Source organism: Triturus cristatus, chromosome 9 (assembly GCF_964204655.1).
Source record: "Triturus cristatus chromosome 9, aTriCri1.1, whole genome shotgun sequence".
NCBI lineage: Eukaryota > Metazoa > Chordata > Amphibia > Caudata > Salamandridae > Triturus > Triturus cristatus.
In genome coordinates this window covers 565,415,338-565,440,235 of record NC_140592.1, presented here as the reverse complement: position 1 = coordinate 565,440,235, position 24,898 = coordinate 565,415,338, and the positions used below count along the sequence as shown (strand labels likewise).

At 47.5% G+C, this 24,898-nt stretch overlaps 1 protein-coding gene across 1 annotated transcript in view; it reads right to left on the bottom strand.

The window, feature by feature from the left end:
* ERCC2 (ERCC excision repair 2, TFIIH core complex helicase subunit) overlaps positions 1 to 24,898 on the bottom strand; it is a 1,160,844-nt gene that overhangs the window by 587,208 nt on the left and 548,738 nt on the right. The window contains exon 14 of the mRNA XM_085625578.1: positions 7,916 to 7,985. Within this exon, the coding sequence (XP_085481704.1) occupies positions 7,916 to 7,985 (70 nt within the window). The remainder of the gene's footprint in view (positions 1 to 7,915; positions 7,986 to 24,898) is intronic.

Below are 24,898 nucleotides of genomic sequence, written 5' to 3'. Positions count from 1 at the left end.
ATCAGCACCAGACCCAAACCAACTCCACGAGCTGAGCAGAGACTGTGGGGACTCCCACCTGTGACAGGCCATCACCCATGCGGACAATGCACAGCATGTAATCTCACTAAAATGAGTAAATCTATAACCTTCTCGGAGACTCTGAATTGGCAACAAAGATCCCATACAAATTGCAATACCCGCAATTGCATTTACTTAATTCAGTGCCCGTGTGACCTGATGTACATTGGCATGACGACACGTCCAGTTAAGATCAGGATCTCCGAGCATCGGAGCAACATTAGATGCAAAAAGATCAGCACGAAAATGTGCACCCATTTCTTGGAAACTAATCACACTGCCAACGACCTCTCATGGACAGTTCTTCAAGCCTTTCCAATAATCAGTAAGGAAGTCCTCTTCCGCAAGGAACAACAGTGGATTTTTAGAATTTCGAGCCATACCAACGGCCTCAACGATGATATACCTTGGGCCACTCTCAATAATACATGAATGTCTGGCTACATGAGATGGCCGACACATACCTGAGACGTGCACACCCATTAAGGTGACTGACTTGGATTAGTGCCGACAATTGCGATGACCTACAGCCACTATTGTGGATACCCTAGGCAAGACCCATGGGCTTGTCAGTCCGACATTCAGTCAAAACATAAAAACATTTTTATTTTCATGACAGAATCTACGCCGATGTCCGACTAGGGAATATCAAGCCACACATTATCATTTTTAATTAACTACATATCTCTCACACGCCTTGTTCCCTAGCACGCTCGTGTTATGCACTTAAAACGGGCCGGATTGTCGATCCCCTCACTCCGTGCACAATAAAGTTTTGTGATACTTCCAACATGGCCGCCAATGTCTGCGGTCTAGTCGCTCGCCGGGGCTACGTCCGCTCACGTCCTTTATCAGCAACACACCCCCAGCGGTGCGTTACGGAAGCCTGAGCCGCAGTAGGATTCCGGCCGTGAATGCGCCCACAATCTGTAAGTAATCCTCCTCCCCTGGGTTCCGTTACTTGTACCTTTACTTGCCAGGCCCTATAACCTTCCCTTGTCCATTCGTATTGTTTTAGGACAGGCGCTCCCTGGCCGCCAGGCGAACCCGTACATCAAGTTCTGTCCCAAATGGGGTGAGTTTGCCCCGCACGGGACCTCCGACTTCCATTACGATCCTGGTCTTCGAGCCGGGTTCAGTAGTATCCATGGAAATAGCGTCTCCACTTTTATCGTTATTTCGAACTCCGAACACCGCCAAATTAGTGCGTGTCACGATTTCGAAGGGCTGTACACCAGAACGTAGTCTCACCTTTATCCGCCCACCTTAGAGCATGTCTAGCGCACAGGATAACATTGTGGCATATTTACATATATGGTGTGCACATAGTCGCACGCATCTTGTTAAGCTTGTTACGTTAAGGCATGCCCCACGTCTGTTAATTCTCTGTGCCAGCTGTACACATTGTTTTACATATTTTAGCATCCGTCTAGCGTCTGTACCTATTACTTATGTGGCAACACCTATATGGATTGGACACGACTCTGTTCTGGGTCACTGTGTGAGCACATTCAAAGGGCTGTCACACCATACGCACGGTTCCCTTCAGGAGCCCAATAGCACCTAATTCTCCAATTCTGTTTAATTTTATGTGTCTGTGTTGTCCTCCTTTGTTCCCTTTCTCTTCCAGGTACCGCAACAACGGGTCCACTACTCTTAGGGACCCAATGGATTGCATGGTGATGTATTGACAATTTCTGCATCACCAATTATGTAGTAGAGTTGATACACATTTTTTTGAGCACTTCCTCACATGGTCCTGATGAATTGCCACCGACCCGCTTGGGCATAGAGCAAGAAACATGTCGACCGTCTGATCTCCCTAGGGATCATTATAATCCCTTGGGATCACCTATTTTTACTTAGGCTGGTATACCATCAGAATAAAATGGTTCATTGTCTGGCAATACCATACCTATTTTAACTCACTACACCACCACTCACTACACCTGTTGCACTGACCCCCACGCACCCATACGGCTGTCTCTATAAAAGATCTCCGAAAAAGAGCCCCTTCGCGGGAGCCCGTCGGGCATTGCAGCGCCGGCCCGACGAGGAGCACAGCCCTATGATGAAGCATGACACCTTGCTAGGTGTGTGAGGGCATTCTATAGAGACTAATTGCTCTCCCCCCTCCCACTCCCCTGCTACCCTAGAGGAACTGCATCCCTTGGTTTTGTTCTCTATTCCTCGGAGCACGGTGCAGGACCTCATTAAAAAGCTCTTGGTTCCTCCTCTTTTTTGAAGCTTTAGTGAATAACACCAGGAGAAACAGTGCGGAATCTTTTCTCCCAAATATTTCGCCCGCAGTGTGGGAAGCCCATTTTGCGACCCTATACAGCTCCCCCCCGGGGGAAGTATTGGTGCACCAAGTCGGTGAGAGGGCATTTCAACCGGATGGCTTCACTGGTACGATAACGAACCCGGATTATCAGAGTGAGCCCAGTACGCGAGGATCTATGATATCTGCGGAACCTCCGGACCACGTAGGTGCTAGAGTTGGGGTAGTTTCAGAAAGCACTGTTAGAATATCAATCAAGGAAGTAGAGCACGCCATCGCCAGGCAGCCCCATAATAAAGCACCCGGCCTGGACAAAGTCCCTGGCGACCTCTTCCACTCCCAACCCAGGATCTGGGCACCCTATTTAGCGGCACTGTTTAATGCAGTACTTGAGGGAGCTAACATCCCAGACACATGGGCCGGGGCTGAAATTGTCCCTATATTCAAAAAAGGTTCCCCCTTGGTACCCTCAAATTATAGACCGATAAGCCTCTTGGACACCTCACAGAAACTTATGGGTCGGATTATTTTGGATAGAATTCTAGAATGGGCAGAAGAAAATAAAATATTAACCACTCTACAGGCCGGGTTCAGAGCCGGGATTTCGACCCTGGACCAGCTTTTTAGATTGCAGGTTTTGTACTGGAAGACGGTAATACTGGAGGGTTGTAGCTTATACCTGGTATTTGTTGACCTACGGGCCGCTTTCGACCTTGTGCCCAGGGAAAAGCTATGGAGGGTATTGGAAGACCTAAAGCTCCCCCCATATTTACTAGAGCTTCTAAAGCGGTTCCACAAAGGGAACTACGCCCAGGTACGCTGTGGGAAGAACGGTGATTTATCCGACCCTTTCCCCGTCACCAGAGGAGTACGCCAGGGTTGCGCCCTGGCACCCACACTCTTCAGCCTTTACATAAATGGCTTGGTTGGTGACCTGGATGCGGTCAGGAATAATGACGCCCCTCGCTTGTCAACTGGGCGGGTGCCTGCTCTGATGTTCGCGGATGACACTCTATTGTTATCACGGACATCAACAGGCATCCAGAGGGTCCTGGACGGATTTGTAACATTCTGCGCTCTGCGGGGACTTGAAATGAATTTAGATAAGACAAAGTACATGATTTTCGGCCCACCAAAGCGCACCCGCCCCTGCCCATCTCTGAATGGTACCCCGCTCGAAAGGGTCAGAACTTTTGTTTACCTGGGTGTCACCCTGACCGAAGATTTCGGCTGGGGCCCCCAGGTGACCAAATCCGCCCTAAAGCTGACACAGGTAGCTGGTGTCATTAGCAAGTTTCACAGGAAAACGCAATTCAAACCAGTTTCCCCAGCCCTTGAAATGTATAGGGTTCAAGCCAGACCTACCGCTACATATGGTGCAGAACTCTGGGGTCACACTCGTGTATCACCCCTATCAAAGGCTGAACACACATTCGTTAGAAACTTGCTAGGGCTCCCTCAGAGCACACCTCTCATACCCATGAGGTTAGATCTAGACCTGGAACCCATTTCTGAATTTCTATCAAACCGACCCCTCCTATATTGGAGAAGGTTATGGACAGTGCCCGAGCTTAACGACTATAGAGCTGAATTTTTAGCAATCTGGGACCAACTGAAGGCCAAAAATATACCCTGGTTATCCCACCTTAAAGCCTTAATATACCAGATAGGCCTGCCTCAACTTTGGGAGTCTCCAGGGGTGAGCTGTTTAGCGGTACAGAAGAAGGAGTTGCTAGTCCTACTTAAACAGCACAAACTAGCTCTGCTATACCGCTCACAGACTATGGGTAGGCTGACTACAGACTTCTTGCAAGTTAAGATGGTACCCAGCAGGGAGGAGTTTTTAGACCAAATCCAGCCCCCGATTGCCAAAAAGTTATATATTCAGCTAAGGTATGGTTGCCTTCCAATCGGGGACTTGACCTGCAAATGGGCAGGAAGAAGTGAGGGACTTTGTCCGGCTTGTAACGCAACCAAAGAAGATTTAGCTCATATCTTATTCTTCTGCCCTGCCTATAAAGAAATACGCAGATCATGGCTTGTGCCACTATGTAGAAATTTAGGCTTAAAACAATGTGCACAAGCATGCAGGATATTGCGTTATGATACCTCACCCCCTATCGTGTTCACTGTCTCCCGTTATTTGCATAGCATGTGGCGGAGGAGGTCCACTTTTATTAATTAAATCATTGATGTGTAAATTTCAACTTTGATAACTCCTGTTTAATAACTTTTTATCTGTATGTATAAATATTTATGTTTTATCTTGTATGTACATATTTTATCTGTGCTTTTATGGTCAACGACCGAAATAAAGCTATCAAAGTGAATACTTCAACTACCTTCTTAAATCCCTTCCTGATACAGATATTACATCTTACTACAGGATCTTATACCTAGCTCCATCACTGTACCAGATATTTCTATTTGGAGCAGTTCCACAAACTGCTATGTTACTGCATGTGAAGATAATCCTGCTAGAACCTTCTACCCAAATTCCATCTACTCCATCATTGTGTACAGATATACCTGCTGAAACAATCCTTTGTACTTGACTTCATCATGCCAATTAGGCACACTTTTTTTTTTTAACAATCCACTCATACTGTGATCCTTTACAGGGCACGTGTATCACTACTCTAAAAAACCCTTCCCACTCTGCTTAATAGTATCCCCCTCTTAAACAAGCATTTACAATGCAATGGTCTCGGCATTGTTAAAGTTAGAGCTATTGGCATTGCTCATGACATTATTTTTGTTTATGTTTTTGTTTTTAAAACATTTAAATCTCAAATGCAAGACCTATTGCATTTGCACCCACACACAGAGCCACACACAAAGCCACCCACACACACAGAGCCACCCACACAGAGCCACCTACACAGAGCTATTCACATAGAGCAACCCACACACAAATAGAGCCACCCACACAGAGTCACCTACACACAGTTACCCACACATAGAGCCACCCACAAAAAAAGCCACCCACACAGAGCCACACACACAGAGGCACACACACACACACATAGAGCCTCCCACACACACACACAGCCACCCACACTTACACAGAGCCACACACACAACGCTTGTATATTATTGAAAAAGCTTCCACTTGAAGCCCTGGTGAGACCACAACAGTGTTGCTGCTCCTGAGTTTCAAAAAGTGAAGGGAAATCCAGAGAGAAAATTACTCTCTCACCTGGCATAACGTCATGCCGTAACTTCTCCACCAGTGAGAAGTGAGCAGTGTGGGCACATGCACATCGATGTGCCTGCTGTCACTGCAGTCCGGAAAAAAATTGACTGTCTGTGCCAGGGCAGAAAACAAAGACCAATAGAGACCTCTTTAGAGGTCTCCTTTAAAAAACTGCCTGTACTCAGACCCGGTGAGACCCGGCCTACTTATAGCCCTGACCAGTGGGCACTTTTATTTAAAAAGAAAGACACAGAGTTAAAACAAAACATTTACTGGTTGTTGAATCAGCTTGCTTTCCATACGTGGTGAAAATGTGCCTCATAAAACGTCAATGTTTGAGCAAAAGAAAACAGGAATGTAACACTTTAATTTTCTTTGAACAAAAGGATGCTGGTAATCTTTCAAGTTCAGTAAGAATGCGTTTGTGACAAGGCAGTTCAACAAGAAATGTACGTTGTGCATTTTGTACACTTTGGCGTTTTTTAACCTCCAGAGAACGAAAGTTCCTTTCTAGCAGCAGCATTATCGCCGAGAAGATTAACGCATATGCATGTGTCAAAACACTAACGCGGAAGGTTTAAGAGTTAACTCTGAGAACTTAATACCAATGTAGTAAAGGCAAATTGCATACTGGGACTTTCTCTGACGTTTCAGTTAAGGATAAGATATTGCTAATTATTTTGGAAATGTGAGAATGTAATGGATTGGGAACCATTTATTGTTAGGTTAAAACCATGACGCAGTGAGGGCCAAAGGAAATCTGTTTAAATGCCCGGATGGAAAGTATTGTGACTGTGTTCCCCTATGTGTCTCTGAACACTGGAAATATCCCAGGAAGAAGGGAACTTAAAGTGCCTCTGCAAATTCAGGACGAATTGTAAGGGATTCTGCATAGCGTGGTACAGCACATAGAGGAGCACCTGCTGGGAGGGGTTGTGCGTTAAAGGAGGGATTATGATATCTTCTCGATCAGGTTTCTTTTCACAGTCAGGATAACAAAATTAAAGAGCAGTTTAATTGGTCTGTAGTACCTGAAAATTCCATGATTGGTGTGCTGTTCTTATGCACTCTGTGGCCTGCCGCAGGAAGCCACCACGGTGACCCGCTCTGATTACGCACAACATGGTCACTGATGCTGTGCGTGAAGCGCAAAAAATTGTCATTACATCACAAATAAAGAAACATTTGTGTTTGTTGTGAAAGTTGAGGAGGGTTTCCCTCTCTTCCTCACAGGGCCTGGAAAGTTTACGAAGGGCTGGGACGTCTCTGGGTCGCAGTAAGCGCTGAGGCCGGTGACCGGGTCCTACCTCAGGGTCCGAGGCCTCGGGGGTTATGGTATCCGCGGCCTTCCCCGGGTGCGGCCTGAGGCCAGCTGTCTGTCCGTCCCTCCAGGAAGCAGCCGAGGCCTGCGCAGAGCCGCCTGGTGGCTGGGAGTGTTGTGTCCAGGCCGCCTCCTAGGGTCCAGGGAGGGAGGGAGGGAGGGAAGAAGAGAGGGTGAATCCAGGAGCAGAGGAGGGGGCCGAGGGGGCGGGAGAGCCCGGGCAAGCAGCTGGAGCAAGGAGGCGGCCAGCCAGGGAGGGGGTTATGGAGGGCTGGAGTGGTGGAGCGAGGGGAGGAGTGTGTGCAGGGGGCAGCTGGGGAGGGAGAGACGGAAAAAGCAGCGATGGAGGCGCGATGTTACGGGGATGTGAGCAGAGACATGCTGCAGTAAAAGAACAGGAGCAGGAGCTCGCCGACTTTGTAACCATCTTTCTCCGAGGTCAAGCAGAAATACCTCAAGCAGAAATACCTCGGAGAAACGCAGCGTCATTTTCGGATTCGGGGGCGTGTTTTTCTTTCTCTCCTCTTCCCATTGGCTGGATGTTTACATTCCAGAGGAGAGAAAGAAACTAAAAAACACGCCCCCGAATCCGAAAAAGACGGGGCTTAAATAGACAGACGCCCCTCTCCTCCAATGGCTGGCCTCCGTTTAGGAAGCCAGCCAATGGGGAAGAGGGGCGGGTTCAAGCCCCATACTAGAAAACATTAAATCTCGCCAAACGAGACTGCGCAAGCGCAGCCTTCGCTAGCCGAGACCTAAAAAGGGTGCAACATGACTGCATCTAAATATAATCAATGAGACCAGCTGCTACATAAATGCAACCAGACATGCCTGAGTAAACCACACTTGCGCCAAGCTCCAATACCAAACTCCCCTGACCGTTAATAATAGCTATTAATGACAGAAGACATATGGGCTTGCCAGGTATGACATCTAGGTGATTTCTACATTACACAGCTACACGGTTTTCTGTGTAGGTTGTGAACCCTGCCATTGCCATAAAAAGACACCATGGACCATTATCATATAACTCCGTAACCACCCCCTTCCAAGGTACCTGAAGTGTAAAATTGGGTTGGGGATCGTTGGGGTTCTGTCCTCAAAAGGTTCTATAATGATGGTGAATCCTGAAAAACAATCAGATAGATGCAGACAATAAGACACAAGACGCATATCAAGGAAAACAAAAGCATCATTACAGCTGAGACAATTCAAAGTCTTCTGAGAGTCTTGGAGAACAAAACCGAACCCACATAGCAGAATAAATTGACCTATGACTAGACACGCAGGTAAGAAAAAACTGAAAGAATCTTCTCACCTGGCAGTTTGCAAGTGTTTGTATATCTCACAATTTGAACAAAGATGCAAAAGCCCAGCTAGAGTGGTGCCTACACAACGCTTTAATAACATCTCAAAAACATAAATGTGTTTAAGGTATGAATAAAAAGTACACGCAGCAATACACAAAAAAGGTAATTTAACACAAACACAGTGTTCAAACCAGGCCCCCTGGCAGGTAATACTTTATACACTTCTCGATCATCATAATGTACATAGGCACAATCTTAAAAGTGAAAAGACTATACCCAAGCAATACAGTCATGAGAGCACTGTAATGGTCCAGCAATGTTCGCAGGCATACACTTTTCATAATTGCTAACTAATAACAATCATAACGCTCTAAAATGTAAGACCTAATACCTTCCACCAATTCCCTGCAGCCAGTTTACAAGCCTTAACCTACATTTGTAGTATATATTTACCAACACTCAAAAGTTAAAACAACACAAGCACAAATACAGTATAACATGTAACATGCAAAGCAAAGGGGCTCTGTCTGGGAGTTTTGAAGTAGTTTCCGGTCCAGGGAGGTAAGCCTACCTGATGGGTTTATGTTTAATTGTTTAGGTCTCCTAAAATGAGTAAATCTCACTGCCTGTGGGCCACAGAAGCTTCGAATCAGCAGACGAGGCTCAATCATGAACCACAATCGGGCACAAAGTAACAACATGCCCAGAAGCACTAATGGCTTGATTTAGAGTGCACCACACAGCACTTTATCTGACAAGAGCACTCAGCTTCACAATCTAAACCCATCAGTAGCAGAAAGGTCCATCAATGTTCGTGTCCAACTGGCTTTCATTTCAGCAAGCTGGAAGGAAACACATGCGTATATTTTCTAGTTCGGGCAAAAGGGCTATTATCCACCCAAATCACAGTTAGTGCATCCTCCCTGTTTAAAGGTTCACACAATATAAGCTAGGCAGATCTTCCCTCTCTCTGGAAAGGCGTTGGTCTGAGAATGCATTGCTGTGACTTTAGCCTACATGCAGGGGTCAAGGTGCACTTTCAAGGAGGCAATGACGCAGCAAACCTTGTGTATTTCCTCTGCCCTCCATCTTACATGCACGACTTCCACAAATAAACCTAGCAACTAAGTGTGATCTTAATGACAGGTACTTTACTAGATAGAGTTTGTAGAGCATTTCCCAAAGAGTACACATACTGAAGATCGCTTAAGCACATGAGGTTCACAAACATCACATACACAAATAAGAAAACGAAATAGCTCAGGTTTTTTCTAAGCATGCAGACCTATTTTACAAATAGGAGGCCAGCAAGGAGCTCTCCTGGAAGCAGCTACTGGACCGACAATACTTCAATATGTTACTACCCAAGGGTTGTGCAGAGAATGTATAGGGGTGAGATTCCAATGGAGGGTCGCTCGTCTCAGTGTGAATGAAAGTGGTGTTTCTTTGCAGTTTGAGGGCACCCTCAGGATCAAGTGCCCTTCAGACACTCAGTATCAAGTGCCCCTCAGACCGTTTAACAAAAAAGCAAAAACGCTGGCAAACTCTCAGAGACAAAGGGAAAACAAGCATTTGCAAAGCAATAGGTCTCGCATTTGCGAGAGTTTGAGCTATTGGCGTTGTAAATGACAATGCCTTTTATTTATCTGTTTTGAAAACCTGCAAGTGGTGCGTAAACAAGCACTTTGTACTTATTATTTTACTGAGGATGGGAGTCGGTGGATGTAAGAGTAAGTGGGTGAATGGGTGCAAGTGAGTTTTACAGTGCATCTGTGTTCACTTATTGAATGCCTAAACTCACCAGTGACTTAGGAGGGGCTTTCATTTATGACTGATTGGCATTGCTAATGCTTGTTTCAATTCTTCAGAGGGTAGAGATTGGGTATAATTTGAGCTGCTATAGACACTGCTGCAGGTAAGAGCACAAAGTGGTTACTAATGAAAGCAGACACAAAATAAACCACATCGGGGGCGCTAGCGTGCCTGCAGCCAAATGGCTGCACACTAGTGCAGCTCTGCTGGTCAGGGCAGAAATCCATCAATTATCCTGTGTTCATCGGTGAACTCGGCAGTACAAAAGGGGGTGGTGATGGACGGAGCATCAGAACCAATCAAACACTCACACCCAGTCAACAGATCTGGGTTTGATCCATCACCGTTCTTGGCAGTTCGGGCAGGACTGTTCCCATGAGGCACAGGTTCAGACTGATTTGCATATGGCCATGTCTGAACTGGGGTGGCAGAGTGGGCTAAAGAACGGTGATGGATCAAACCCAGATCTGTTGACTGGGTGTGAGTGTTTGATTGGTTCTGATGCTCCGTCCATCACCACACCCTTTTGTACCGCTTTGTTCGCCATAAGTTGGCAGGGTATGCTCAGACGCGAGTCCCTTGCTCACTTTGCCACTGGATTCAAGCAAGCCTGGCTGAAGACGGCTGAAATGCCAGAAACCGGTCCTAGGAAGCTTGTTTCCAGTCTAGGGAAGGCATGGCTTGGCAGTTCGGGCAGGACTGTTCCCATGAGGCACAGGTTCAGACTGATTTGCATATGGCCATGTCTGAACTGGGGTGGCAGAGTGGGCTAAAGAACGGTGATGGATCAAACCCAGATCTGTTGACTGGGTGTGAGTGTTTGATTGGTTCTGATGCTCCGTCCATCACCACCCCCTTTTGTACCGCTTTGTTCGCCATAAGTTGGCAGGGTATGCTCAGACGTGAGTCCCTTGCTCACTTTGCCACTGGATTCAAGCAAGCCTGGCTGAAGACGGCTGAACTGCCAGAAACCGATCCTAGGAAGCTTGTTTCCGGTCTAGGGAAGGCATGGCTTGGCAGTTCGGGCAGGACTGTTCCCATGAGGCACAGGTTCAGACTGATTTGCATATGGCCATGTCTGAACTGGGGTGGCACAGTGGGCTAAAGAATGGTGATGGATCAAACCCAGATCTGTTGACTGGGTGTGAGTGTTTGATTGGTTCTGATGCTCCGTCCATCACCACCCCCTTTTGTACCGCTTTGTTCGCCATAAGTTGGCAGGGTATGCTCAGACGTGAGTCCCTTGCTCACTTTGCCACTGGATTCAAGCAAGCCTGGCTGAATACGGCTGAAATACCAGAAACCGGTCCTAGGAAGCTTGTTTCCGGTCTAGGGAAGGCATGGCTTGGCAGTTCGGGCAGGACTGTTCCCATGAGGCACAGGTTCAGACTGATTTGCATATGGCCATGTTTGAACTGGGGTGGCAGAGTGGGCTAAAGAACGGTGATGGATCAAACCCAGATCTGTTGACTGGGTGTGAGTGTTTGATTGGTTCTGATGCTCCGTCCATCACCACCCCCTTTTGTACCGCATCGGTGGACTCGGACATCGTGCTGCAACGCAATTGATTCCCCTGAATGCGGGCGGCAGATCGCGGTGTTGAGCGCATCTGGTGGCTCATCTTGTATGCTGTTTTCATGAGAGGATGCACACCGAGACGCGCTACTGGGCTGCGGCTGATGGAGTGGAGCCTTCCGGAGCGGTGCAGATTAAAGACTTTGCCGGGCGCGGTGATTTGAGACGCGCGGCAGGTGTGCGGGAGGCGGCTGGCGGCGCTGGCATTATCATCGAGGCCTGCCTTCCCTGGGTAAGTGAGTGGCAGTGCGGCTCTGGTGCCGGGGCCTCCTGCTGCGGCTGCCGGTGCTGGAAGCGGGACCCCTGGCTGTGGTGCAGGCGCTCGTAATCGGAGCAGCTTCATAAGGAGGATCCTTTGCTGCCTGCTGTCGGCCTCCCGCACGATGCATGATCGGGCGCTGCGGACCCCTGCTGAGCAGTGAAGTGGGCCTCTCGCCTCGGATTAGAGCTGCAATATGGTGAGGCCACCAGCTAGAGCACAGGGCCGCGTCGAGGACGGAAGGTGACGAAGCAGACAGTGAGGATTGAAGCGGCTATGGAAGTATGGCGGACTGTCTCTGTTGCTGTTGTCCACAATGTACTGGCGTAAGATCTGACGTACCTCATGCACGCAATGTCATGCAATTATGAGCTTCTTTTTGTTATCTTTTTCTCAATGTAAGGTTGCAGTTTGCCTCTGGAATTGTGGTATGTATTTCCTTTTTTGAGACCATTAATGATTGGCTGTTGCTGGTTGCTCGTGCACTGGCCCTGTTGGGGGCGCCTGTGTATGCACGGGAATGAGCTTAAAACTCCAGAGCACGGTTTTGCTGGAACTGTGTTGTGTTAATACTTGTGCAGTTAGTCATTGGATGTACGAACTTATAATATCCTCATGTTGCTGCATATGATATATGATTGTATGGGATTGGACATGCTATGGGCTGGGATGGGGGCTGTAATGAGTCAGGTTGCGCACCTCTGGAGGTCGGGGGTGGTCAGTGCTGCATGTCTTGGGGATTGCATGTAAGTCCCGAGCTCCTGTGTTTTCTATGTGCACTTGTCTTGATGCAACAGGTTATGGTCTGTTCTGCTGAGGGGGCAACATGGGTATGGCCTGGCCCCCCTTCATTCCAACAAAGGGGTATCTTGGCTGCTAGCGATCTCCATAAGGGTACACTCCAAATTGTTCTACGTTTGTTACTAGGGTACGGGCAGGTTTTCTGCTTGTGGTGGGTAGAGGGGAGGTTTTTTGGAGTGGTAAGTTTCTTATACCGGGGCTGCTGGGCATGATTGGGATGCCTGTGTGGGTGGGGGGGGGGGCGGTGGTTGGGTGTTTGTTTTCTTGCAATCCTTTGCGACTTAGAATACATTGTAGTGGCCGAAGTGTGACATACAGCTTGTATACAGTGACACAATGTGATGCACCCATTATGATTGTAATAAATGGCGGTTGAGGTGGGCAAACATACATGGATAACGTGGAACGTCAGGGGCCTCAATAATCCGAGAAAGACAAGGCAGGTGCTGGCCTACCTGGATAGGCACAATGTGCAGGTGGTGTTTCTTCAAGAAATGCACTTGACTAAGCAGGCGGCAGACAAGGTAGCCACAAAATGGGTGGAGGCAAAATGGGCATCATCCTACTCCTCCTATGCGAGGGGTGTAATGATTTTGATACGTAAGGGCTATCCCTTCTCGTCGACGCATGTGGACATAGATGATAATGGTAGATACATTATTGTCCAAGGGCGGCTGTGCGGCATGATGTTGACTCTGCTTCATTTATATGGTCCTAATGTCAACGACCCCGAGTTCTTTGCTGAGATCTAGAACAAAATACATTGGTTGCAACCAGCCCTTATTATTTGTGGGGGGGATCTGAATGTGGTTTTAGATTTGAACCTAGGCCGTCATTCCGTGGCGGAGTCTGTAGTTAAGAAGGCCGCACAGGCAGTTAAAAATGGCATGCAGGACCTCTCACTAATAGATATTTGGAGGCTCAGGCATCCCGGGCGGAGGGAGGGCACATGTCATTCTTACGCGTGTCAATCTTGGTCGCGTCTCGACTATTGGTTGGTTACAGATGTGGTGAACTCGCTGGTCACTGCTGTGCATCATTTACCCAGAACGCTCTCTGATCACTCCCCGTCCTTATTTCAACTGATGATTCCCTCATACACGCCGTCAGTTTCAATGGAGGTTACAGGCCACAGCCCTGCAAGATCAGGTGTTCCGGGAGGGGGTAAGGGAAGCCATTATGAATTACTTTGCTGACAATGTCAGCTTGGTTGACAAGTTAAGTACAGTATGGGAAGCATTTAAAGTTACTATCCGAGGTGTGTGTATAGGATTGCACGCGGGGGTACTTAAATCGCTGCGAGGATCAATGAAGCGCTTAGAACTAGATCTGATAGAACTAGAAAGTCAATATGAAGCAACATTTGACAGCCAGCTCTTGGCGACCATTCGAGCTAAAGTAACTGAATATAATGACTTAGCGGGCTCGGTGATCAAACATGTGTTGCGTCGGTGGGAGGCCAGATATTATGTTGAGGGCGGTAGGACAGGGAGGGCTCTAGCAAACAAGCTCACAGGCTCATGGGCAAAAAGTGGTATGGTCCAAGCTATTGCGGATGGGTATGCTAGGTATTGTGACAGTGCAAGCACACTTACTGCCTTTGTACAGTATTACACTGATATGTACATAGCTAGACAGACGGCAGACGAGGATGAAACAGCATAATATCTGGAAGATATTGCCATGGTGCGGCTGTCAAAACGGCAACAAGACTTTTTAATGCACCCTATAACGCATGATGAACTCCGTGATGGAATCCGTGCTTTGCCCAATGGCAAAGCTACAGGCACGGATGGGCTCCCCGCAGAGTTCTATAAGGAATACATTGATTTTCTGGTGCCGCACTTACATGCTATGTTTGAGGATGCCTATGAGCAAAAGACCCCATCTGATACACTGCGCGAGGCACTGATTGTAACTTTATTGAAACCTGGGAAAGACTCTGACAGGTGTGAGTCCCACTGGCCGCTGTCATTAATGAATACAGACGTTAAAATACTTGCAAAGGTACTAGCCACAAGGTTGCAGCTATTGTTGCCTGTCATGGTGCTGCCAGACCAAACGGGGTTCGTCCCAGCGCGATCCACAGCCCATAACTTGCTCACATTATTTGCAGTTTTACATCTACTAGAACCCACATTGCCTGCTGCGGCGGTCCTTTTGGACGCCGCGAAGGCATTCGACTCCATCTCATGGCGGTATATGATAGCGGTATTGCATCATATGGGCGTGCCGTATGTTTATACTAACTGGATTAAGTTATTGTATGACACCCCCGTGGCCCGAGTGCGAGTGAATGGTAGGACTTCCGAGCAATTTCCAATTCGGCATGGAACACGACAGGGTTGTCCACTGTCGCCTATTCATTTTGCGATTGTGCTGGAGCCCTTGGCTTGTATACTGTGGCAGCCTCACGCCAAGGCAGCATTGTGTTTTCATCACAGACCATTGGCAGTTTCCATGTACGCTGATGACATGGTTTTATATGTGCGCGAACCAGCAGTATACCTGGAACAGCTCATTAGGGAATATATACGGTTCGAATGGCACTCCGGTTTAGGGATAAATTGGAATAAATCAGTGGTGCTCTCTCTGACGACCTCCGCAAAGCAGTTTGAGCTGGGATTTCCTTTGCTGTGGAGTGACGACTCTGTTAAATATTTGGGAGTGTGGGTGCACAAGGATCTGCAATGCTTTCGTAGTGAAAACTATGGCACGGCGATCACCCGACTTGAGGAGCAGGTCGCTCGATGGATACGTCTTCCATTGACGTTTGCGGACCGTGTGGCCCTAATTAAAATGATAGTTTTACCTACATTTTTATATCTGTTTACCACCATACCCATTATTTTGAAGTCGCATTTCTTTACCACACTCCCCGGCTTATTGACTGCGCTGGTCTGGGGAGGGAAAAAAACGCGTGTTAGATGGGAGGTCTTGACAAGACCTTATGAACAGGGAGGCTTTTGTGTGCCTGATATGCATTTATATTATCTATGTGCCCAAGCGCAATACGCCTTTTACTGGCAGGCTGCACCGCCATATACACCACATGTAGCGGTTGAGGCTGGAGCGGTGCGACCAGTACCGTTGAAGGCGATGATAGTGAACAGGACTACGGTGTTTGAGAAAGGTGAAATAGATACTGTACAGTGTACCACACATGCATGGAAGGAACTTGGGAAACATGCTGCGAGATTGCCATTGTATGCACCGTCCATGCCACTTCTTTACCATGAGGGAATATTGGTATCTAGTGAGCCGGGTTCACTCTCAGTTTTGCACAAAGCAGGAATTTGCATTATGGGTGATGTTTACCCTGCTGGCAAATTTATTGACCTTCAGACATTTGTGGGGGACGAATCCAGGCCTGCCATGGCGACGTTTGTATACAGTCGCTTGAGAGCTGCGGTTCGGGCGTGGTATCCTGGGTTTCCTGACGAACCTCCCACTCTGGCAGCCTTACAAATCCTTTACACTTCGAAGCTTCGGACTAAATTAATTATCAGGTTGTACAACGCCTCACAGACTGATGAGAAGACTATTGCTCGGGGGCTAATGGGACGGTGGAATGAGGTATTTGCACAACCTCTGACAGAGGAGGAGTGGGAGTCCTGTTGTAGGCTAACGAGTCAATATGCATCAAATGGAAACTTGCGATTAATTCATTATAGGTATCTCCATCAAATGTATTATACGCCAGTGCAGCTCCATAAATATGGGCTCCGGGACTCTTCCTGCTGTCGGCGCTGTGGGGCGGATAATGCTGACTTCTGTCACCTTGCCTGGAGCTGTCCAAAGGTGTCAGACTTCTGAGATAAAGTTACGAAGGCTCTGGGTGAAATGATTGATGAGAGTGTGGCCTGTGATATGACACTATGCCTCCTGGGAAATGTACTTAAGCTTAAATACTGTAATCGTAGGCTGGCGGCAATGCGGCTGCTGTTGGTGAGACGCAGGGTTTCAATTCACTGGGATGGTAGACCTGCACCACAGATGACACAATGGTTTAAAGATGTTGCATACTGTCGTGATCAATTGGTGTGCTATGGAGAGGAGTTGCCGCAAGCCTCCAGGCCTCGCGACATTTGGGGTCCTTTCACTGCTTATGTGTTAACCCACCCGCCTGCAAAATAATGTATCTAAATGCCCTCCTGCCATTGATGTATGCTTTGCTGTTTTACTGTGATTAGCTGGAATGTACTTGAATCTGCCACAGTTGTCCTGTAATGCTGCTATGTATTCTATATTATGTAACAAAGGATGGATATGTGTTCTTGCTGTTCGCACTTGAAAATTTCAAGAAACAAAAAAAAAAAAATAATAATAATAAAATAAAAAAAATAAACCACATCAAGCTGGAGTAGTGTGGGCTGATTGTAAGGGGGAAATACTGGAGTCTGTGTGTAGGCAAAGGGGGAGGATAGGCTGAGGGGGAGGTGGAAATACTGGAGTCTGTATGGAGGCAAATGGGAAGGAGGGGGTGAGTGTGAAATAGTGAGTCTGTACGGAGGCAAAGGGGGAGGAGAGAGTGAGGGGGGAATACTGGAGTCTTTTATGGAGGCAATATTTGTAACTGCAGAGTACTCACCTTTAAAATAGGCCCCAAAGCAATGTCACCCATAGATGGAGGTTGGATTCAGACCAAAATGTCAATGCCGTTGTAGCAGCCTTGGCCCTACTAGAATGAGTTGCTCAGGCCTTTGGAGGGGTTGCTTTTTCACCAGTGAATACCTGATCTTAGTGCATAGGACAATCCCCACTGGTATTTGATAGGTTCCTCTTTTGGTACTGCCTTGCCCTTCTTTGCACCTGAAAAGCCAATGAAAAGCTGATTGTCTACCCTATGATCTTTCATTCGATTGATATAAAAACTACACAGCTTCTTAGGATGAAGGCAATGGAGTCCCTCCTCTTCTTTGGAGGAATGAGGCAGAACAAAGAATGTAGGCAAGGTGACTGACTGGCCACCATGGAAGGGAGCCATGACTTTTGGGAGTTAAGCTGCCTGGGTCCTCAACACCAACATGTCCTGGAAGAAGATAGTTTGGGGAGGTTTTACCAATAGCACCTGTAGCTTACGCACATGGGGTGCCGACGTGATGGAGAGAAAGAATACTGTTTTCAATGTAAAAAGTCTTAAGGATTGTGAGAAGTTGGCCTGGCATTTGCTGGTCACTAGTTATAGTGGCCACCTTGCACCAGTCCAGTTCGACTCTTATGGTAGATAGGTTTAAGACAACCTTTTAAAGAAAGCTATCCTAGTGGTAGCTGTGGAGAGCAGCCTTCAGGCTAAGTCTCTGAGGAATGTAAAGCAGCTTGTTTTACCTTATAATCTCTTGAATTACCAAATGAAAGGACAACACACAGGTATATATATCAAATATATATGTATTTATTACTAGACACACTCTACTAATCTCTTTATAAGATTATAAGTCAGGAACATATGCAAATAGCAACGTTTCACAATAAATTAAGCACAAATATGGCTGGGGCCCTAGGGGCGTACCAGACCATATACTAAAAAAGAGGTTTAAGAAAGTCGACTTGCAAGGGGACAAGGCCTAGGGCCTGTATAATCGCTGGGGCTTCACTAATCGACCCAAGGCAGGTAAGTAAAAGACCCACGGGAGACGCGTGCAGTGTGGGAACATAGCCGCGGGTTCTCTATTGATTTCAATGGAGCAAGTCGCGGTTGGATTTTTAAAGTTTTAGGGTACTTCGAGGAACTCTACAAGCAAGCCACTTACAAGGTAAGTAATTCGAGGGCCAACACACACAGGAGCACTGGAGTGCACTAGTTACCTCACCCAGGGAAGCCGGGTGCATAGGTGTCTTTTGGCGTCGGGTCACGTCGTCGTTTTCAATGGAAGCCAAAGAAGCTTTGCTGCTTCATTACGAAGACTTGAGAAGTGTCCGGTGGAATCCATGGCTGGATTCAAGATGAAGAAGACCTGAAAGCAGAAGGGACAGTGTTCACAGTCACTTGCCAGTGACCCGGGCCAGGAAGATGGATGCCCACGGAAGTCGGGTGATTTCAGGTGATCAAGGGTGTTTTGACTCTTCAGCCACGAGGTCCAGGAGGCATCGATGATGACCAGGAGCTGGATTCGGAGGGTCCCACGACGTCTGCAGCTTAAAGAGGTGTCGGCAACCGGATTGGAGCCAACAAGCCTTGGCAACAGCAAGTCTCGTGGAAAATGAAGAAAGTCAGCGGTGCAGACCAGCAAGGTCTGAGGGACTCACCCAGCGAGGGTAAATGAGGGCAGGCCTGGAGCAACCAGGGAAGCCCGTTGGTTCGATGAGAAAGCCTTCAGGGGACCCACAAGCCAACAGGGCAAGGGATCACGAAGACGCCTCGTGAGGATTCACTTAACAGGAGCCACGGTCACTCGGGACGAGGTAGGCCTCTGATCTTCGGTGGAAATCCTGCTGGAGGCTTGGACCACACGTGGTCCAATGCACAAGTTCGTAGATCGTCGTGAAGGGATTGCACTCGAAAATAGTGCACGGTACCCGGGTATTGCTGTTCCTCGTCACTCGTGGGGTCCACTCGCCTTAGCTCTGCTAGGGACTCACAATGGCCGTCGAGAAGTCAGGAAATCCACTTCTGGAGCTGCAGGGACTTCGGACTCCAGCGGGAAAGTTTGCGACCGTTGATTAAAGTTTTTGGTGCCTGCCAAGCAGGGGAGTCACTCCTTGACTCCAAGGGAGATTCTTCCGTCTTCCAAAGGTAGTGGAACATCGAAGGTCCAGGATTCTTCTTGTAGAGCGTCGTCCAGGGATATCTGATTTGCAAAGCCAAGGTTTCCCTATCTTATACTAAAGGAAAGGGAGGGATTAGCTCTATGACCACTCCTCTGGGAGGGTCAGGGTAGGGGGTGGTTACACCCACTTCCCTTATTCCAGTTTCGCGTCAGAGCAGGGACCGGTCACCCTTGAACCGGTTTGAGCTGGCATATGCACAGAGGAGCCTACTGCTCCCCCCGTGCAAGACTTCGAATCACTCTAGGAGTGCACCCACCCAGCCCCAATACACTAAATCCTGTCTGGAAGGTGGTGACACCTCCCTGTGACAGGATGCCTATTGTTGGGCCTCCTCCACTGCGAGTTTCAGTCAGCAGCCGGAGAGCAGCCCAGTGTCTGTGCTGGTGGCATCCATTTTGTGATGCCAGGGCTCTTTCAGATTTCTACTGTTTCCACAGTGGGTACATGTCGTCCCCTCTAGAAGGCTGGGATCATACTCCCACACCAGTTACTGGTGTGGGGGTATGATTCCAAGTTGTTTGACACCAAACACGACATGTTTTGATGTAGTCATTCCAAAGTTAGCATTTACCGGTAGGTTATAATGCACTTAAGAGTATATGGTTTAACCGCATCCACAAACAGCCACAGAGAATAGACTCTGCCAGCTGCAGAGGGGCCCTGCTCACGCAGAGGCACCCCCTCACATTGTAAACCAAGCACCCTGCCCTCAGGATTGATAGGGCCTGCCTTAGGGGTGACTGATAGGTTTATATGTGTGTGTATGGTGAGATATAGGGAACCTATACCTCAGTGAGGAGTGCCAACACTACCTCACCCAGGCTGCAGTAGCAGGCCTGTGGTGTCAGATTTAGTCTGCTTCCCAGGGGTGGCATAATACATTCTTCAGCCCCTGGTAGGCCTGTGAAGTACCTATGCCCTTGGTACCTAAGGTACCATATACTAGGGGCTCATAAGGTACCACAGTATCCAATCACTAGTGCATCTAGTATACACACCATGTCATTTAAGGGAGTAAGCAGATAGGCTGGGGTCTTGGATAGCAGGATCCCAGCCAGACTAGTCAAAAACCATTCAAACACCAGGAAAAAAGTGGGGGCAACCATGCAGTCAGATTCCACCTTCCTACAAGGATCAGATGTATATAGGCACAAAGGGCATGCGCATCAGGATTGTCAAGACCAAGTTAAGATTCCACTGGGGCATCATAAATGGCTTGTGAGGAACCATGTCTCAAACCCCACATGGCATCACATCACAACCAGTGAATAAAATGAGGACATTTGATCTGGTACACACAAAAAGGCCAAAAGGTCTGCTAAGAAACCTTTCACTGTGCCCACTGCAAGGCTCTGCTGCTAAGCAAAGAACAAACAAAAGAACTTCAGAAAGTCTGGCTTGAAAGTGTTCAGCGTCTCGGGGACCAGATCAGACAAGGAATTTGTCTCTGCGCCCAGTGTAGATAGACTTTGTGGAAGGGCATCTATAAGCAAGGTTAACATCCACCACCTTGGCCAATAATTCAAACACATTTAATAGCTGCTGTTCAACCTCCACACAAGTTTTTGAGATTCTGATACAGGAGCCGCCCAGCTGCTGAGGCTGGAGGTCCTCCAGAAGTGAAAGTCTAATCAGAGGACAAATGCTCAGTCTCAGTAGCACCTGGTAACCATCTCCTGGCCCAGACTGGGGCACTAAAGATGACATGCGCTCTGTCTTTCCTGATCTGTTTCAGAACCTGAGGCAAGAGAGGTATCGGTAGGAGGCCTTCTAAAATTCCTTGCTATATTCCAACTGGAATGCGTCCTCTAACAAGTGCCTTGGGAGAAACTCCAGTCCACAAATCTGCTTACATTGTGAGTTGTTGGCTGTGGCGAAAAGATCTAGCCAAGGCTCTCCCCACTGACCGACAAGCTGCAGCACCTCACAGTGGAGACCCCACTAGTGATGCGCCAGCCAACGCAGGCTCAGTTCATTTGCTCTGACATTCAGACACCCTGCCACATGAGTGACTATCTGAAAGATATTCTATTTGTCCAGCCACATATAAAGAAGCAAAGCCTTCAGAGAAGGGTCCGGATCCACACCCTGCCCGATTTGTTACATGGTCTTGTGTTATCTGTGATGACCTGAATCAGACTCCCTGTGATGAATGGCAGGAAGGCCTTGTGGGCCAATCAACTTTCCAGCAGGCTGGTTTGAAGTAGGCTCTCTGCTGGAGACTAGAGGTCTCTAACCTTCCTGACGCGATTCCTCCCGCTCTCCAAAAAGCAGCAGCAACATGTCTCTCACAACTGGGAGCTCTGGGAGTAAAAGGGAAAGTAGCAAGCCACAGTTCAGATCGGCATCTCACTGCCAACACTGCAGTTGCCTAGGTGTCTCCCCTAAGACATGACTGCAGTCAGTAAGACAGCCCCAACGATGAACCAACTGGGATTTGAGGTTCCATTGCAGGGCTTGCATGTGCCATTGGCACGGTGGAGGAGGGTGAGGCCAAGAGGCCAAAAAGCATCTGCAGCACCAGTATAATAACCTGAATATCACAGTCAATGTAGTGGAGGAAAGGTCTTGAACTTCACTTAGTCCAGAACTACCTCAATGAATGGAAGCCTCTGTGTGGGACTTCTGCTAGCTGGCAGAGAACCCAACAATGTCAAGAGATTGGCAGTTGCCAGACATGGCCCACAACTGCGGTAAGCCACCTTCAGGAGCCAGTCATTGAGGTACTGAACACATGCACTCCCACATTCGGAAAATGGGCTTTGGCCTTTGTGAACACTTGTGTGGACGAGGTAAGACTGAAAGGGAGCATGGCAAATTGAATGTGTTCCTGGCCAACCTTGAACCGCAACACCTAGGGTATTACAGGGTAGCTACATGGAAATACGCCTGGTGTATTGCAGGGTAGGTATATGAAAATAAGCCTGCTAGTCCAGGGCCACGATTCAGTCTACTGGGTCAAAGGCAGATAGGTCCTGAGCCAGCATGACCATTTTAAATTTGCCTTTCGGTAGAAAGGAGTTCACCAGGTGATGGCCCAGGGTAGGCCTGAGATCCTCGTCCTTTTTTGGGATGAGAGAATAGCTTCCCTTGCCTATCTTACCTGTAGATGGCATCCTTGGAAAGTAAAAGATCTACCGCCAGCATCAGGATGGTCAAGAGCTCCTTCGAAAGTTGTTCTGGGTTGAGCGAAACAAAGAGTAGGACATAGCCTCTTTGAATGATATGTAAGACCTATTTGTCTGATGTAACAGATCTCGAGACTGGAAGGAAATATTTAATCATGCCTCGCACCGGCCTGACATGAGCCACTAAGGACACACTAAAGCAGCCTGGAGGTCATAGGAACAAGAGATGAGGACTGGAGGACTATTGACCCAGCTGCTCCATGCAGTGTCTGTCGGTGCTGCAGCCATGGACCCAAAGGGCCTGAAATGTCTGTTGTACCACTGTTGGGAAGGCATGCGCTGCATATGGGCTAGCCTACTGGATTTCCTAAATTGTTGCAGGATATATTTTCACAGGTGTTATTGACCCCAAAAAGTGGACAGTGCTCAGCTGTCTTTAAATCTTTCTAGCATAGGCATTCGTACTCAGCACAGCACTATTGCAAAGAGCACTTCCAAGGAAATCATTTGTATCCTAGCCCGTACGGATAACATACATCATTGCATTCTGTCCATCGAAGCTCTGAGGTCTTTTGGGACAGCCGACAGGATCTCGCTGGTCATGTCCCGTGGAGAATGCTTGTACCTGCTCAGTAAACTAAACTCATTCATGGACTAAGGGCTGGCTTGTGGAATAAAACTTTTGTTTACTAAAAGCGCAAATCCTTTTAGATTCCCTATCTGTAAGAGTGGTCAGGGAGGAGAGGATGTAGCCTTGCGGCTACAGCGGTCGACGTCAAAGCTGGGGAACCGGGTTCGAGTCTCGGCTACGACGCTCAACATCCTGTGATTCTTGGCAAATCACTCCTGTGCCTCAGAAAAAATTAATGTGCCCTTGTGTAACAAAACCGATGCTATGTAGAGCGCTCTGATACCCGATTTATCGGGTCTAGTTTGCGCTATATAAAACTTCCCAAAAAAAGGAATTGGAATTGACCTTACTAGTCAAGTCCTGCACAATGAAACTCTCCAGTGGAAGGTGCTTAGTAAGAGTGTCCAGCTCAGCGTGCACAAGCCTAAGTCGCTAAGATATGTGCCAGCTGACAGGTAAGCAATGACAAGGCTTGGACCATGTAGGCGTCAAGGCTCCAGAAAGAGCATCATTAAATGGTAACAAGGCCTTCAACGATGTTGGCCCCTCTTGGAGAATTTCTGTCAGAACATTTTTTTTTTTACTCAATGGAAGGCAACTGCAGATCCAGCATAACCCCTGCCCTCTTGACCACTGCCTCAAAAGAAGCACTTTTCTCCGTTGATGGCCCATGTGGTGAATCAAGCTCAATTTCAGGGCAGGTGTCTAGCCCACACCTATTTAGAAGTCCAATCATAGTGCATAAGTAAAGAGAAGGGGTAGTTATCCACTACCTCCCCCCTCTTCATCGTCGTCAACCGTGTCATGGAGCCTCCTATGCGTTTCTTGTATAGGGTTGTAGCAGGGGTAGCAGGTTAGAGTCAGGCTGCATAATAACCAGTTGCGCTTTCGTGATCTCGTAGCACAACATCGGTTGAACTCAGCCCGTCACCAGTTTGGGGTTGAACATGGGCATTAGCACTGTATCTACCACCAGCTCCAGTGCAGTCTGTAATAAGAACATTATGTGACCCCATCAACCATAGATTTACTGAATTCTTTCATATACCTCGTGTTTAATTTGAGTATATATAACCAGTTACTTGGTTCAATTTTTTGTGCTTACCCTATCAAATACACCCTTTAGGTACACTTTCAACTCTGCTTCTTTAAATGCTTGAATGAATCATGAATCATGCACTGCACACAGTGACCTGTCAACTTGTTAAGTATTATTTTACATCAAGGTTTTGTGCAAAACATACATATATTTACAATACTTACATGACAACAATGAATACAATTATTTAAAAAAAAAAAGATCACAAAGACGTGTAAAAGTGTTTGTTGCACACATGAAAGAACCATTTGTTTCGAAGAAAGAATTGTCCAACACATATTAGTCCTTTTATCAATTCTTCAATTCCTTTTTCTCAAAGCCAAAAATCAATAGGCCATTTGGGGTTGGGGAGTAAAATTTCAAACATGAGTCTTCTTCGTGCTTGGCAGTCAAATGTCCTTGTCTGAATATGCCTTCTACCAATGCGGAACTGATCTCAATCAACCCACTTCTAGAAGCTGACGTATTTCGACCTTCTAGGGAGGCCACTAATTTTAAATGAAGGTCTTCTTCAGAGTAAAGAGTTTTGAATTGGGACACTATATTGCAGAGGTCTTCAAAATGTTTTGCTCTGAGCCCCCCTAAGCAAAATGTTTTGAAGTTAGACCCTCCTCAAAAACATTATGGCAAGGATAGCAGGAGGGACATGGCTGA